At 46.3% G+C, this 13,074-nt stretch overlaps 1 protein-coding gene across 1 annotated transcript in view; it reads right to left on the bottom strand.

The window, feature by feature from the left end:
- Positions 1-12,722, bottom strand: part of Slc1a2 (solute carrier family 1 member 2) — a 132,984-nt gene extending 120,262 nt beyond the window's left edge. The window contains exon 1 of the mRNA XM_052723612.1: positions 12,097-12,722. Coding sequence (XP_052579572.1) covers positions 12,097-12,113 — 17 coding nt within the window. The 5' untranslated portion in view covers positions 12,114-12,722. The remainder of the gene's footprint in view (positions 1-12,096) is intronic.
- Between the last annotated feature and the right edge of the window lie 352 nt (positions 12,723-13,074).

Below are 13,074 nucleotides of genomic sequence, written 5' to 3'. Positions count from 1 at the left end.
CACTATGCTGACTCTGGTCTGGCAAAGATGGCCTTGGAACTGATTCATCCAATGGCCACTTTGCAAAACTTGCCTTTTCAGTATGTCTGTAACAGGCGACATCATCAGCCACTCTGAGACACCGAGTCCCTTCTGATCCTTACATCCCAGCGTGTCCCAGTTTAATGTCACTCATCCCCAACCTTTACAGACATGACAGTTCACCGGGATCCTTCCTCGGTGCCATTCTTAATTCGTGTCATGATCAGTCAGGATGAGTTTGTTGACCTCTCCCATTACAGTCGCACTCCATAAAGACTAGGATTCTCACATGAGCGTTTCTGCCTGCTGTCCCACAAACACGAAAACGTTAACCGAGCACACGAGGTAAGTTCCTTATCTTCTTCTCCCTTTATGAGGTCATCCCTCCCCTGAATTTCTTCTCTGCACTCATCCTACCCCCTATTTGCTTCTACCAGAAATCTGGGAGCTAGCTTTCTGCTCTGCTTGCTTCCATAGGCACTTGGTCACTGAGTACTCCTAACAGCACCAGAATATCCATGCCACGCCCTAATTCTTCCCACTGTCTCCTTAACTTGTCCACCTAAACCATTGCTGCTGTCTTCTCATTGGTCTGGATGACCATGCTTCTGCCCACTCAGAACCCACCAACATTGTTATAGTAAAGACTCAGCAAAAACCCACATGTCTAAAAGAGACGGGTTAAGTGGATTATGATATAACCTTCTGTGATCTATTATTAGGTATTGAAATACATGTTTTATATGTAGCATGTACCACACATAAGTATACCTTTATATACATATGTACCACAGACTTAAACAACTGAAAGCATTGGGTGAATAAACAGCCAGATTCAGGAGTTTGTACAGAATGTCCAAATTTGCATATTAAGATTAAGATGTTTACATATGCATAGAAAAATGTTCCAAACATGAAGAAGATTTCAAGAAGACAAGATCAGAGTGGGAGATATGCTTTGCCTTTATGCCCTCTGATGATGCATGAGGCTTATATGTTTGCTTTTAAGAATGTCCATATTTTGTCTTATGGGGGAGTGGTAAAATTTTTGTTAAAAATAATTTTTGACAGTGACTACCAAGTCTTTCAGACCTATCCAAGTCTTTCAGACCTATATGTTATTTCTATATTCAAAATATACTAAGTGTAGATTGAATTAATCAGTGGCCTCTTTACCGAAATACTGGAAATGCGCACCACATCTATCTTCCATGGCAGGAGTGGGTGTTACATATTTATAAGAGGTGTGGAGAAGGAAGGAAAGTGATTCTAATGAGACCAGCCAGCTTGCTTTAGTTTCTGTTGCCCTGCAGTTGTGACCCCTTGAACTGAGTTGTACTGCTGAAAACACATAGTGGCCACCAGTGCCGTAGACTCGGAACACAGCTGAGGGACATGAGAAAACAAAGGGACACCCGCAGAGGTATCATCTCAAGGACTTGGGGTGCGCACAAAAGTGTTCTTCTATCTCAGGAAACACCTTACTGTCCACCAATGGGACAGAGGGGGAAATGCGCAGGTGACTTTGCAGATGTTGACAAAATGCCCAGCGTGGGTCACTAGAACAGCACAGCAGGTATTCCAGAAGGGGCTCACCAGTTTCTGGCTCACTTTCCTCAGGATGAGGACTCCAGGGGTAACACTGGGAGGAAGAGAAAGAAAACCAGCTGCTGTCGAGCCTGCAAGCGGCGAGAGCAGTTAGACACTGGCTCTACGATTTATTGTTATTTCTGGCCCAGCTCATTCAACTCACCATTCCAGACAGGAGTCAGACAAATGGAACCCCAGTGGATTTCTCCCTCTAGGGCATTCCAGATAGCATCTTCCCACTGGGCCAGGCTTCCTCCGAAGGACTTGAGCTGCTGGCTGTGTCGGTTCGAGTTAAAGCTAAGGAAGAGGACAACCTCTAATAGTCCCTATTTCCTCCCCAGGGATTCATGGCCCCTTCCATTTCCCCCTTACCACACCCTACTTTCAAGGTATAGTTTTTTTTTATTATTATTATTATTTTTAAAGATTTATTTATTTATTTATTATATATACAGCATGTATGACTGCAGGCCAGAAGAGGGCACCAGATCTTGTTACAGATGGTTGTAAGCCACCATGTGGTTGCTGGGAATTGAACTCAGGACCTCTGGAAGAACAGTCGGTGCTCTTAACCTCTGAGCCATCTCTCCAGCCCCATAAGATATAGTTTGGTGGATTGGCTGAATTACTTTTAATTGTAATTAACAAATAGTTCTATGTACTTTTGGCATGCAATGATGTTTCAATATGTATATATTACTAAAGGACGAACTCAAGTTAATTAGCACACTGATTAGCTCGCATATCTTTTTTCTAGTAACCAGACTTAGACTACAGTCCTAGCAATTTTTAAATATACAATACATTGTTGTTAGCTGTGGTCCCTGTGTTGTGATCTGGGAACTCGGGACAGGGAGACAGCTTAGCAAGTAAAGCGCTTACCACACACACCTGGGGACCCCCAGCACACACAAAAAGGCTGAGTAGAGCAGGTGTGGTAGCTGTTTGTAATCCCAGCGCTTGGTGGGCCTGGACAGGGGATCCTTGGAGTATCTAGCCGAATTAGTGAGTTCTGGGTTCAAGTGAGAGACCCTGTTTCACTATAATAGGTGGAAAGCAATTGAGAAAAACACCCAACATCAACCTTGGAACAGCACACACATATAAACACACACACACACACACATACACACACACACACACACACACACACACACACACACACACACACACACACACCCCTTTGAACTTATTTATCCTGTCTACCCGAAATTTTGGAAATTTTGTATTTATTAACTGGCATAGCATGTCCTTTTGCTACACATGATAGCACTGAGGGGAAGGCTGTCATCTACTTCAATACACAGACTGAAGGCAGCTGAACTGGTTCTGTTGTTGATTCCCAAACACTTATAAGACAAGGGAAGTAGCTACTGCAGTACACTACCCAATGCCCAGGCCTTCAACTGCAGAAAAAGGGGATTCATTGGCTTAGTTGTTAGGAGAATTAGACGGATAACTCTTCCAAACCCTTGTGTTTTACCCACATAGAGCCATGCCCCTGCCCCATCACAGCTCCACTGAATAGCTGGCTAATGCAGGGTAGAAAACTCATCTTCCCTCAGTCAGGGGGCACTCAGAAGTGCTCTAGATCATCCCATAGGAGAGATGAGGACTTGGTTGAGTTTCCATTCTCCATCTGCCCATCCCTGCTTCCTTTACTCCATCTAGGGGCTTTTAGCCAACTCCACAGACTTCCTGTAAACTGCACACTCATCAGACTCCAGCTCAGACTCTGCTCTCTGCGACCCACCAGCATCAATATTCCAAACCCAACATGTCAAGGCCTATGAAAAAAATCCAAACCCAAGTGGGTTAGCTCAAATAAACTCCCTCAGTAATCAGTTTTTTATTTGAAATGCTTGCAATTAATCTGTAGCCATAGCACCTAATTTCATCTGAAATATTTATGGTCATAATCTTAAAACCAATGTTTAGCTCAATGCTACGAGTCCATGATGATTTAAAAATGTTGGCTAATGGATGACTCCGAATTTCAAGAAAACACTGGGAATTAGATTCGGTCTATAATTCCATCACTCTCGAATCCATTCTTAGAAGTTGGTTCAATTTTTATTCTTGGCATTTGTTTTCTAGACCACATGTCGCACAGAAATATAAACAACAAGAGCTGAAGCCATTTCCAGTGCCATCGTCCCTATGGGACACCTGAGATGTATACTGTCAGGTGATGCCCATCCATTTCCACCCTAAGTAAGCACTGGGCTCAGAATGGCTTCCCCCTACTTTTCTGTATAATCTGGTCATCACATCCCAACTGGCTCTTTAAGTAAAGACTGAAGTAAAAACAAGCAAACAAACAGGCCGCTAAGGTCTGGGAGGCTGGCTTCCCCTGGCACTTAATAGGCGATGCTTTCCTTCCGCCCTGTGTCCCTCTGCCTTATCTCCTCTCAGCATTGCTGCCTTGTTTGAAAGCCCTCTGGTTTGAAGTCCACAAACTGGAATGCGACAATAGTTTGCCATTACCTAAGCTTCCTCTTACATCGTTTTACAGCGCCATTTTCTCCAAAGCATCCTTACTGGAGATAAGCTCATCTCTTTCCTTCTTGTGCATAACCTATGACATTTGTCAGAATCTTGCTTCTTTGGGGGCGCTTGCTTTCTCTTATCAAAATGACTGGAGACACACACTCACAAAAATGGGGAAAAAAGAAAAGGAAGGAAGGTTTATTGAAGTTGGAGGAAAGGGGGTATGGTAAATGTGAAATGTTGAAAATGCTCCATTAGCTGACAAAGGGGGAGGGGGGAGCTTGGAACCCAGTGACAGCGTTTAACCAAAGCTTCTCTAAGTCTCAGTGTCTACCTCCAAAATGAGCACAATATTAGGAGCTTTTTCAAAGATTAGATTAAGTCATAGACATGCAGTCATGGGAAGCTGGAATAAAACTAAAGAACGTCCCTACATAGATCTGTCTAGGGTGACATCTTCCATCACTTCAGTGTATGACAATTGTCTCATGACTATGAGACTGTGTGTGTGTGTGGTGGAGCGAGTCTGTTTAATCGAAAGGGAACGGGGTGCGGTGCTGTTCTGTGCTCTGCTCTGCTGTGGGACCTGATTTCCTAAGGGTAGAAGGGCTTCCAAAGGGACTCACATTTCCACAGACATTTACTGCTCTTGCTGACCCCTGCTGGGTGATCAACAAACTCTTTTAAAAGGGTGGGGGGGGGGGGGTAGAGAGAGGCATGGTGAGGAAGAGTACTTGCTGTTCTCCCAGGACCAGAGTTCAGGTCCTAGCAGCCATGCTGGGTCATTTACAACAGCTTAACTCTATCTCCAGGGAATCCGATGCCCTCTTCTGACTGTCTCCATCATGGGTACACATGTGGCAGACACCAAAACACACAGAGATACAGATAAAAAAATAAATAAATAAATCTTAAAAACATGTCACACAGCCGGGCGGTGGTGGCGCACGCCTTTAATCCCAGCACTCGGGAGGCAGAGCCAGGCGGATCTCTGTGAGTTCGAGGCCAGCCTGGGCTACCAAGTGAGTTCCAGGAAAAGGCACAAAGCTACACAGAGAAACCCTGTCTCGAAAAACCAAAAAAAAAAAAAAAAACATGTCACACAGATCCAGCCTCTGAGTCTTTGCCCATCCAGAGGGTGTCCTGAGGGTCATCACTATTTGCACTGGGCAAAGTAAATGACATCCAGAAACTGAGTAGGTTAAGTCACTGTCCACATAACCACATTTGATGACTGCTCAGCTACGTTTGCCACAAAGAAGCACAGAGGCACAGCCTAGCGATTGGCCCGCATGATCGTCCCAGGGCAGTTTGAACGCACTGTGTAGAGATGAGGCAATGCCATTAGCTTTGTTGAAATCAATAATTATGGAGGAACCCTATTAAGAGCAACTCAGGGCAAAGTTTAAGCTGATAGCAAGAAGTGGTTAGGGGAAGGAGTGGCTAGGGGTTAAAAAGAAAGAAGTTGGGGGCTGAGGAGATGACGTAGAGGTTTCTGTTCTTGCAGTGAACCTGAGTTCTGTTCCCAGCACCTACCATGGTCACTCATACCATCTCCATTTCCAGTTCCGGGGTATCCAATGACCTCTTCTGACTTCTATGGGCACTAAACACACATCATACACACACAGACACAGACACAGACACAGAGAGAGAGAGAGAGAGAGAGAGAGAGAGAGAGAGAGAGAGAGAGAGAGAGGAGGCAGGCATTGGTACACATAAAATAAGAATAAACAAAACGTTTAAAGTGTCTGGAATTACATGGTATTCTGACAAAGTCTTCCAAACTCGAACTGTAATGGATATTTACTATGTATGTGTATATATACAATAGTATATGGTAACAATGTGGGTTCCAAGCTTGCACTCTCAGTTACTGCCACAGAGAGGTAAAACATTGTGCATAGAGCATGACAGACATTGCCTCCCAACAATGGTGCCCCACCTGAATGACATGCTGTGTCTCAGGGTTCTGTCACTCCTCATCAAGCTAACCACTGCCACGGAGAGGGAGAGGAAGGAATGTAGCCTACTAGTTAAAGGCTCCATGACCCAGGATCACTGAATTTAAGGTCTAAGAAATTTGGGGCAAATTACTAAATTATTTTATGGCACAGTTGCTATATCTGGAAAAACAGGACTAATAGTAATGCTTGCGATAGCATATACTATAAGAATTAAGTAAATTTGTAGATACAAAGTGCTTTAACAATTGCTAAAGCTGTGGGGCCTGCTGGATGGCACAGACCCGTAATCCCAGCTCCTAGAGAAGCTAAAGCAGGAGGGATAGCAAGTTCAAGGCTGTAAGTGAGTTCAAGGCCAGCCTGAACAACTTAGTGAAATTTTATTTAAAAACTGGGTGGAGGGGAAGGGGGTGTGTGAAAACAGAGAATGGAATATAGCTCAAAGGTAGAATGCTTGCTGTCAGAGGCAGTCTCTAGTACCAAACACACACTCATACATTCAGGAATAGAAAGATATACACCCACACGTACACAAGATACTGGCTTATAATCACATAATAAATGTATTAAGACAGAAAAGTGAATTCTTTGTCAACAGATTTCCAATTTTCTAGAGCAGCTAAAGTCAGGAATTTGGGACTAGAAAGACAGCTCAACAGTTAAGACCTCTGGCTGCTCTTCCAGGGGACCCAGGTTTGATTCCAAGCACCCACATGGCAACTCACAACAACCTGTAACTACAGTTCCAGGGGATCTGACACCCTCTTCTGGCCTCCATGGCATGCATGTAGTGCACAGATGTACCTGCAATCCAAACACCCAAACACATAAAACAAAAAGAAAAATTCAAAATTAGGAATTGTTTTCCAAGTAGGCAAATAATTCAAACATTTTCAAAATCCACTGAGAGCCTAAATAAGAACACACTTCTGGGCCACATGTGGTCTGTAGTGTCCAGCACCTCACATTCAAGCTACACAGGAAGCAAAGCCAAGGCAAACAGAGGCTCTGAATCTGTCTCCAGTTCCATGATCCTGAGAGAAAGCAGAGGCTGGGGACCAGGAGTGGGAGCATGTGATTCAAAGTCCCGTGCCAGATTAGGAACAGCAAATGACAGATGGTCGTCCTGACCAATGTAACAAAAGAAAGTCCCGCCTGCCATTTAAATGAATCCATTAATATACATGACACACAGGGACAATATCTACATCTTTGTCCCCCAAGGACCTCACACAAGGTCCTTGCCATCATCCATCCTAGAGGGGACTGGGGTTGACACAGATCGAGTCCAGCTGCCCAAGTGGAGTTCATTCCCTTCCTTCTCTGTTCAAAGGCCAGCCCTTGCTCAATGAGTCCATAATCCCAGGCAGCTGGCGACATCACCCAAACCTCCAGCTGACAGTTCTGCAGACAGTGGCCACATCTGCTTGTCTAAGTGAGGCATTAAGTAAACAAATGAAAGAAAATAGCAGTGCCGTTGAGAAACACTCTTGAAAACTCAGCAAACCGATGAAAACAAAGGGATACCCTTGAAAAGGTGAAGAGTCTGCTTTCCCTGGCTGTCAATGGAGCCGAGGCCCATTGTCTTCTCTGATGTTATTTGAAGCCAACCAGACAGGTTCATAGTGAGGTATCAGTCGTGTCTCCTCTGCTGACAAATATGCAGCCCATCTGCCTCCAATCAATAAGAGAGCACGTGGAGATGGAGCCGGTGAGATATTTTTAAACACTCCCCCTAATTAATTCATTGTAAGGACTTGGCTCTGCAGGGTGAGGGGCGGGCAGCGGGAGGGGAGAGCCATCCCACAGCCCTGGTAAATAAAGAGATTTGCTGTCATCTGGATTCCAAACCCTTTCTCCGAAGCATGCCTCCTGCCCCACAACAAGCTGCTAAGGGCAGGGAAGGGGTGACTGTGGGTAGGCAGACACCGTCTGATGTTTGTGAGATGTATTGTTCAAACCGTGAGGACAAGTTCTTGAAATGCAAACCTAACTAAGACGTTTTATCCTGAGATCTGTGCTTCTGACTACTAATGCTGGAGGATTTTAAGTTATCTATGTTTCATTAGATTAAAATAATGATAGCAGGTGATCAAAGTGAAGACTCCATTCATTCCAAGAGGCAAGGCAATCCAGTGAGGGAAACAATTCACTCTAGAAAACAATTGAGCTTGCCGTTACAGGGAGGAAATTCAGACATCTTTACAGCTGATACAGCCATGGGGAAAGGTGCACAGGGAATTGTCAAGAAATTAACCTGTGTTTGAGCTCCCAACTGTGAAGCAGCCAGGCATATCTGGAACTGATACAGCACACTGACCCAGAGTTGCTGTGTGAATATTGTTTGTTCGTGTGGCCAGGTCCGACACATCACAAAGTGCAGAAGCCCAAGGAGAGGACGCCTCATTGTACGGACAGAAAGGGGAAACAACGTGACCCTTGGGTCTGAGGCTCAGACCTGCCGTTCGGTTTGTAATAAGCTGCCATTTCTACTTTCCAAGTCTCATTTGGATTTAGAAATTATTTCTGGAGAATTAAGCTTTCAACTGCTCACACGAGACTGCCTTGGTAAACGTGGAATGGCTTTATCATAGCTCCACTCATATCCATTTCGCCCAAGGAAGACAATTTCTATATTCTTGAAAACGAGAAATGAATTCCAGTGGAGCCTGAGGCATACAATACGCAAGCCCTTCTAGATCCCATCTCCCCTGCCCTCCACTCACCCCGTAATAAGCCCACTCTACGAGCTCATCCCCCTGCTCCCTTCAATTTCATTTTCAGAGGAGGGGGGCGGGTAAGACACTCACTATGTTTAGCATCGTGCGCTGGGAATCATAAATTCAGGGGTCTCCCTTGGCAGGGCTTTTTTGCTGTCAGCAGTTTTCTGTTTCACTTGCTCTCGAAGTCAGACTGAAATCCAAGCCCTCCTGATTGATGCAACCCTGACCCCTTGGCTCCTGGGAGCTGATCAGAAGATAGATTGCCAGGAGTCTCTGATATATGCGGAGACCTGGCCATCCCTGGCCCTTAGAAACATATTTCTAAAATGGTTGTCTCTTCAGCATCTGGCCACTCCACTTTGACCCAGTCAATAACAGACACTCACTTGCCTGTCACCAGCGACTTATAATCTCTTTCCAATTTGGGTCAGGAACCTAAAAGCCATCTCAGTAATTCCAGCCGTGCCTAGGGCTCAGGAACAACAACAACAAAAGCCACGCAACTGTCAAAGGAACCTTGCTTTCATAGGAAAACCCTTTCAAAACCTGGAAACTAGAAGAGTTCTTGCTGAATTTTACAAAAGCCACACTGATATTCCCAGTGCAACATGATCAGAAACTTCAGATAACCAAACAGTGGTAGGTATGGTCTATAAAAGGGCAAGGATCAAACACATCAGATGTAAAATATTCTAAAAGGCAACTTGCCAGGGATATATACAAAGATTTTAAAGAAAGCCGACAATAAGCACCAGCCATGCCTCACATGCTCATGCCTGACAACTGACATTTCCAGATGATACCCCAAAGCTCTGCCAAATCCCAGAATCTTCCTGGAAAGATGACATGACATTGTACACAGTTTTTTTGAGCCCTGAAGTCTATTTTCATTGGATTACCTACTTCATAGAGCTATTGAAAGATGTGAATATAAAGATATACAAATAAGCTTTGAAACGAGTGCTAAACAGATATATTTATTGCCTCTAATAATTCTATAAAGAGTAGTAATTAGCATATGCTGTTGATGACAACTTGATCACCAAATAAACATTCACCAGATCGATTGGTTTAATATACCATCCCACTCCCCCAGTAATTTGGAATAGAGTTGAGCTGAACATGTATAAACTGAAAGCATGTAATTACAGTGCTAATTTGGCATCCTTCTAAGCAATGTATATTTCAGAAAAACAGCTTTAATATTGTTAGAAGACAAAGGCTAACAAAAGAGATCAGCTTGGGGACTCTTCCTGAATTTCCTTTTCAAGGTGCATTACCCAAAGATATCAGAAGGGGCAAATGGATCTCACCAACCCATGAAAACAACCTGGTAATAAAAGTCCTCCTCTGGGAAAGTCTTCTGAAAGTCATCTCCAAGGCTATTTGTGTCTCTTTATCTCCACCAGAGAAGCTAGCAGGTGCATTCCACCCAACAGAGATTCTGCAAAGGCTTCTGGGAGACAACAAGGGTTTTGAGAATGTCTCCAACTGACCAAATTACTGCTCTTAAATAATGTATTTTTCTACATTTGTTTCCCAGTTTTCAGATTTTTTTTTCAGATTCTTTCATCTCTTAAATACAAGTTCCTTTGACAATCATTTCCTAACCCTGCACAATGCACCAGGATGGCACTAATTGGACTAGAGTTGGTTTTCAGTCTTGCAAATCACATCTGCTTTACTTTAAATGTCAAACCACTTGGCAGCTCTCACTTAGGATGAAGGAAAAGGCAGCACATTTGAGCAGTTTTATTGCTGTCTCTACCTTCTCCCCTCTGGCCAGCAGAGTGGAGAGTAAGTTGGGTGTAGCATTTGGAAGACAGATATTTTTCGAAGAGGTTTTCCAACTGAGACTCTGAAGGCTGAAGTAATTGTAGAAGGCTCCTGTAGGTAGCCAGAAATACCTTTATACTTGTTCTAAGATGAAAGCCTTTTAAATCAAACACAGAGGGATGCTGATGCTAAGCCACATGGGTTCTTAATACTTAACTCTAGAGATGTGTTTGAACACAAGTTACCACCTTCCTTGGATACAAGTACCAATTTGGAGCATCTTTTTTGGGTAAGTAACCATTTCAAAGGTCCACACTGGCAAATAGGGCGATGTGGAGAAACTCTGATGCCAGGCACCTTTGGAAGGACTCTAGGGAAGAGAGAAATAGATGAACGGGTTCTTTCTCATGGATACAGTTTTAGAAGTATTTTCCTTGTCTGGGCTTGGAATCTAGAAGACTGGCTGTGAACACCATCTTTTCACTCCTGCTTAGAGATCCACCACCCACCACCTCACTAAAAGCTTATGGAGTTGGTGATTTCTATCAAAAATGCTCCAGAAAATACCAGAACCAGGGTCTCAGTGTAGAGTCCTGAGAAGCTCCGGATACTTGCTTTGGACATCATGTGTGGATCCAGTGATCTCTTGCAAGCAGCTAGTGCCATTTTGTGAAATAACCTAAAAGTTGGGGTCCCTGACCGTTCTTCTGATTCACTCCTAGGCTCTGGAAAGCCTGAAAAGTTTTTGTTGGAGACAGGACCAGGATGCCTTGGAATGAGTATTCAAGGGACTCTGTTGCTCTTGCATCCCCCATGTCACCTTTGCTAAATACAGTTGTCCTTCTATACTACAGAAGTGATCACCATGCCAACTGCAGCCTCAGGAGGCAAGAGGCGACCCAAAGGCCACAGGCAAAATAAAGAAGCCAGTGATATTCCCAATAGAGTCTGGAAACTCTTGTCCTGTTTCAAGCTACAGGTTTTCTCCCCTCCTCTCGGGAAGCACCCAAATCTCTTCCACCCTTCCTTACTGCTGGCCAGGGAGATTCCAACGTCCAGTCCAAGGGCAAAGATCTTCTGGGTCGGGGCTCACCCCCGCCTCCGCCCCCCACCGGCGCCCAAAGCTAGAGTTCAAAGCCAGGTGCTGCTCCTCGCCCCGCCTGGGCTCTGGTACTGGCTCATTCATTCCAACCGGTCCCCACCTTGCAGCCCAGACAGTGTCTCCTGCACCAAGGACAATCTTTTATTGTCTTTAAATCTCTGAAATAACCTCCAAAGGGTTTATTTTCACACTTTTTCACACCCCCATGGTACTTCGCCATTAGATCCAATTCTCTGCCTCCCGCATCCTCAAAAGACAGCTAATCCACCAAAGAAACCAGTCCCCTTCCCCACCATCTCCAGCCTGGCTGTCGCTCTGCCACGGCTTCAGAGGTCCGGAGACACAGTTCTCTGTCCCCATCTGGGATAGGGCAGCACCACCCCGCGCGCGGCTCCCGCTTCCCAGCAGGTACCCAGAAAAACCCTCTCACCCTTCCGTTGATGCCATGGCGTGGGGAACGCCCCCTCCTCCCGGGCACGGTCTGGCGACGGTGGCGGCGAGCTGGGTGAGCCCCGAGTGCGGCGGGGAGCGGTATTTAACGGGCAGCCTCTCCCCGCCCTCGCACCCCCCTCCTGGGTAAGCCCTTTAGCGCCTAGGCGCGCGCGGGAGGCTGCTGCGGGCGCTAATCCACGTCCCGGCTCTCCACCGCGCGCGGTCCGCGTTCCCGTGCGCGGCTCGCGGCCAGCGCTCCGAGTGGCGCTGCGGGGATCCCACACTGGCTCCTGCGAGGTCGCGCTGGCCGCAGGGCTGCAGGAACGCGCTCCGCGCGTCCCAGCTGCTACCTGTGTGTGTTTCACCGGGGGCAAACCGGTGCGGCGAGTGGCCGGCACCGAGGGGCACCGGGAAAGACCGGGAGTGCGAGTGCGGGGGAGTGTGTGCGTGCGTGCGCGTGTGCTGGTGTGTGCGCGCCGGGGGAGGCGGTGGAGGCCGCTGCGCCCTGGCTCGGCGCCGGCCCGGGAGGGATTGCAAGGTTTAGCCCCGCCGGAGCTGGGGATTTGCAGGCGATCCCTCTCTATTTTTGTCCAGAGCTGACATCACCCGCGTCGCAGCCTGGGGCGACTTCTTTAACCGTCGCCCCTGCCCCCCATCTTCAGACGCTGTCCCTCCTCTGTCGTCCCTCCCCCACTAGCCTCCAGCCATAAATTAGCCAAGAAAAAAAAAAAAAAAAAAAAGCCCTCCGGTAGTCCTGGAACGCTTTGGACAGCCGGTGGCAGGAGCCCAGGATCTAAGGAGTCTCTATTGTTTCCTCTCGAGTCTGAGTGGCCCCGGGTCACCCTTTGCTGGGCCAAGAGCAGAGACCCGGGATGCCCCTCCGTCCCCAATCCTTGGAGAAGCCTTGGCGCTGCCCATCTCTCTCTGGACACCTGCTTCGGCTCACATCGCACAGGCGGGCACACCCACCCTTATC

This window comes from Peromyscus californicus, unplaced genomic scaffold (genome assembly GCF_007827085.1).
Source record: "Peromyscus californicus insignis strain IS unplaced genomic scaffold, ASM782708v3 Scaffold_7__1_contigs__length_154581171, whole genome shotgun sequence".
Classification (NCBI taxonomy): Eukaryota; Metazoa; Chordata; class Mammalia; order Rodentia; family Cricetidae; genus Peromyscus; species Peromyscus californicus.
The sequence above is the reverse complement of the archived record's forward strand: the minus strand, read 5'-3'. Positions and strand labels throughout refer to the sequence as shown.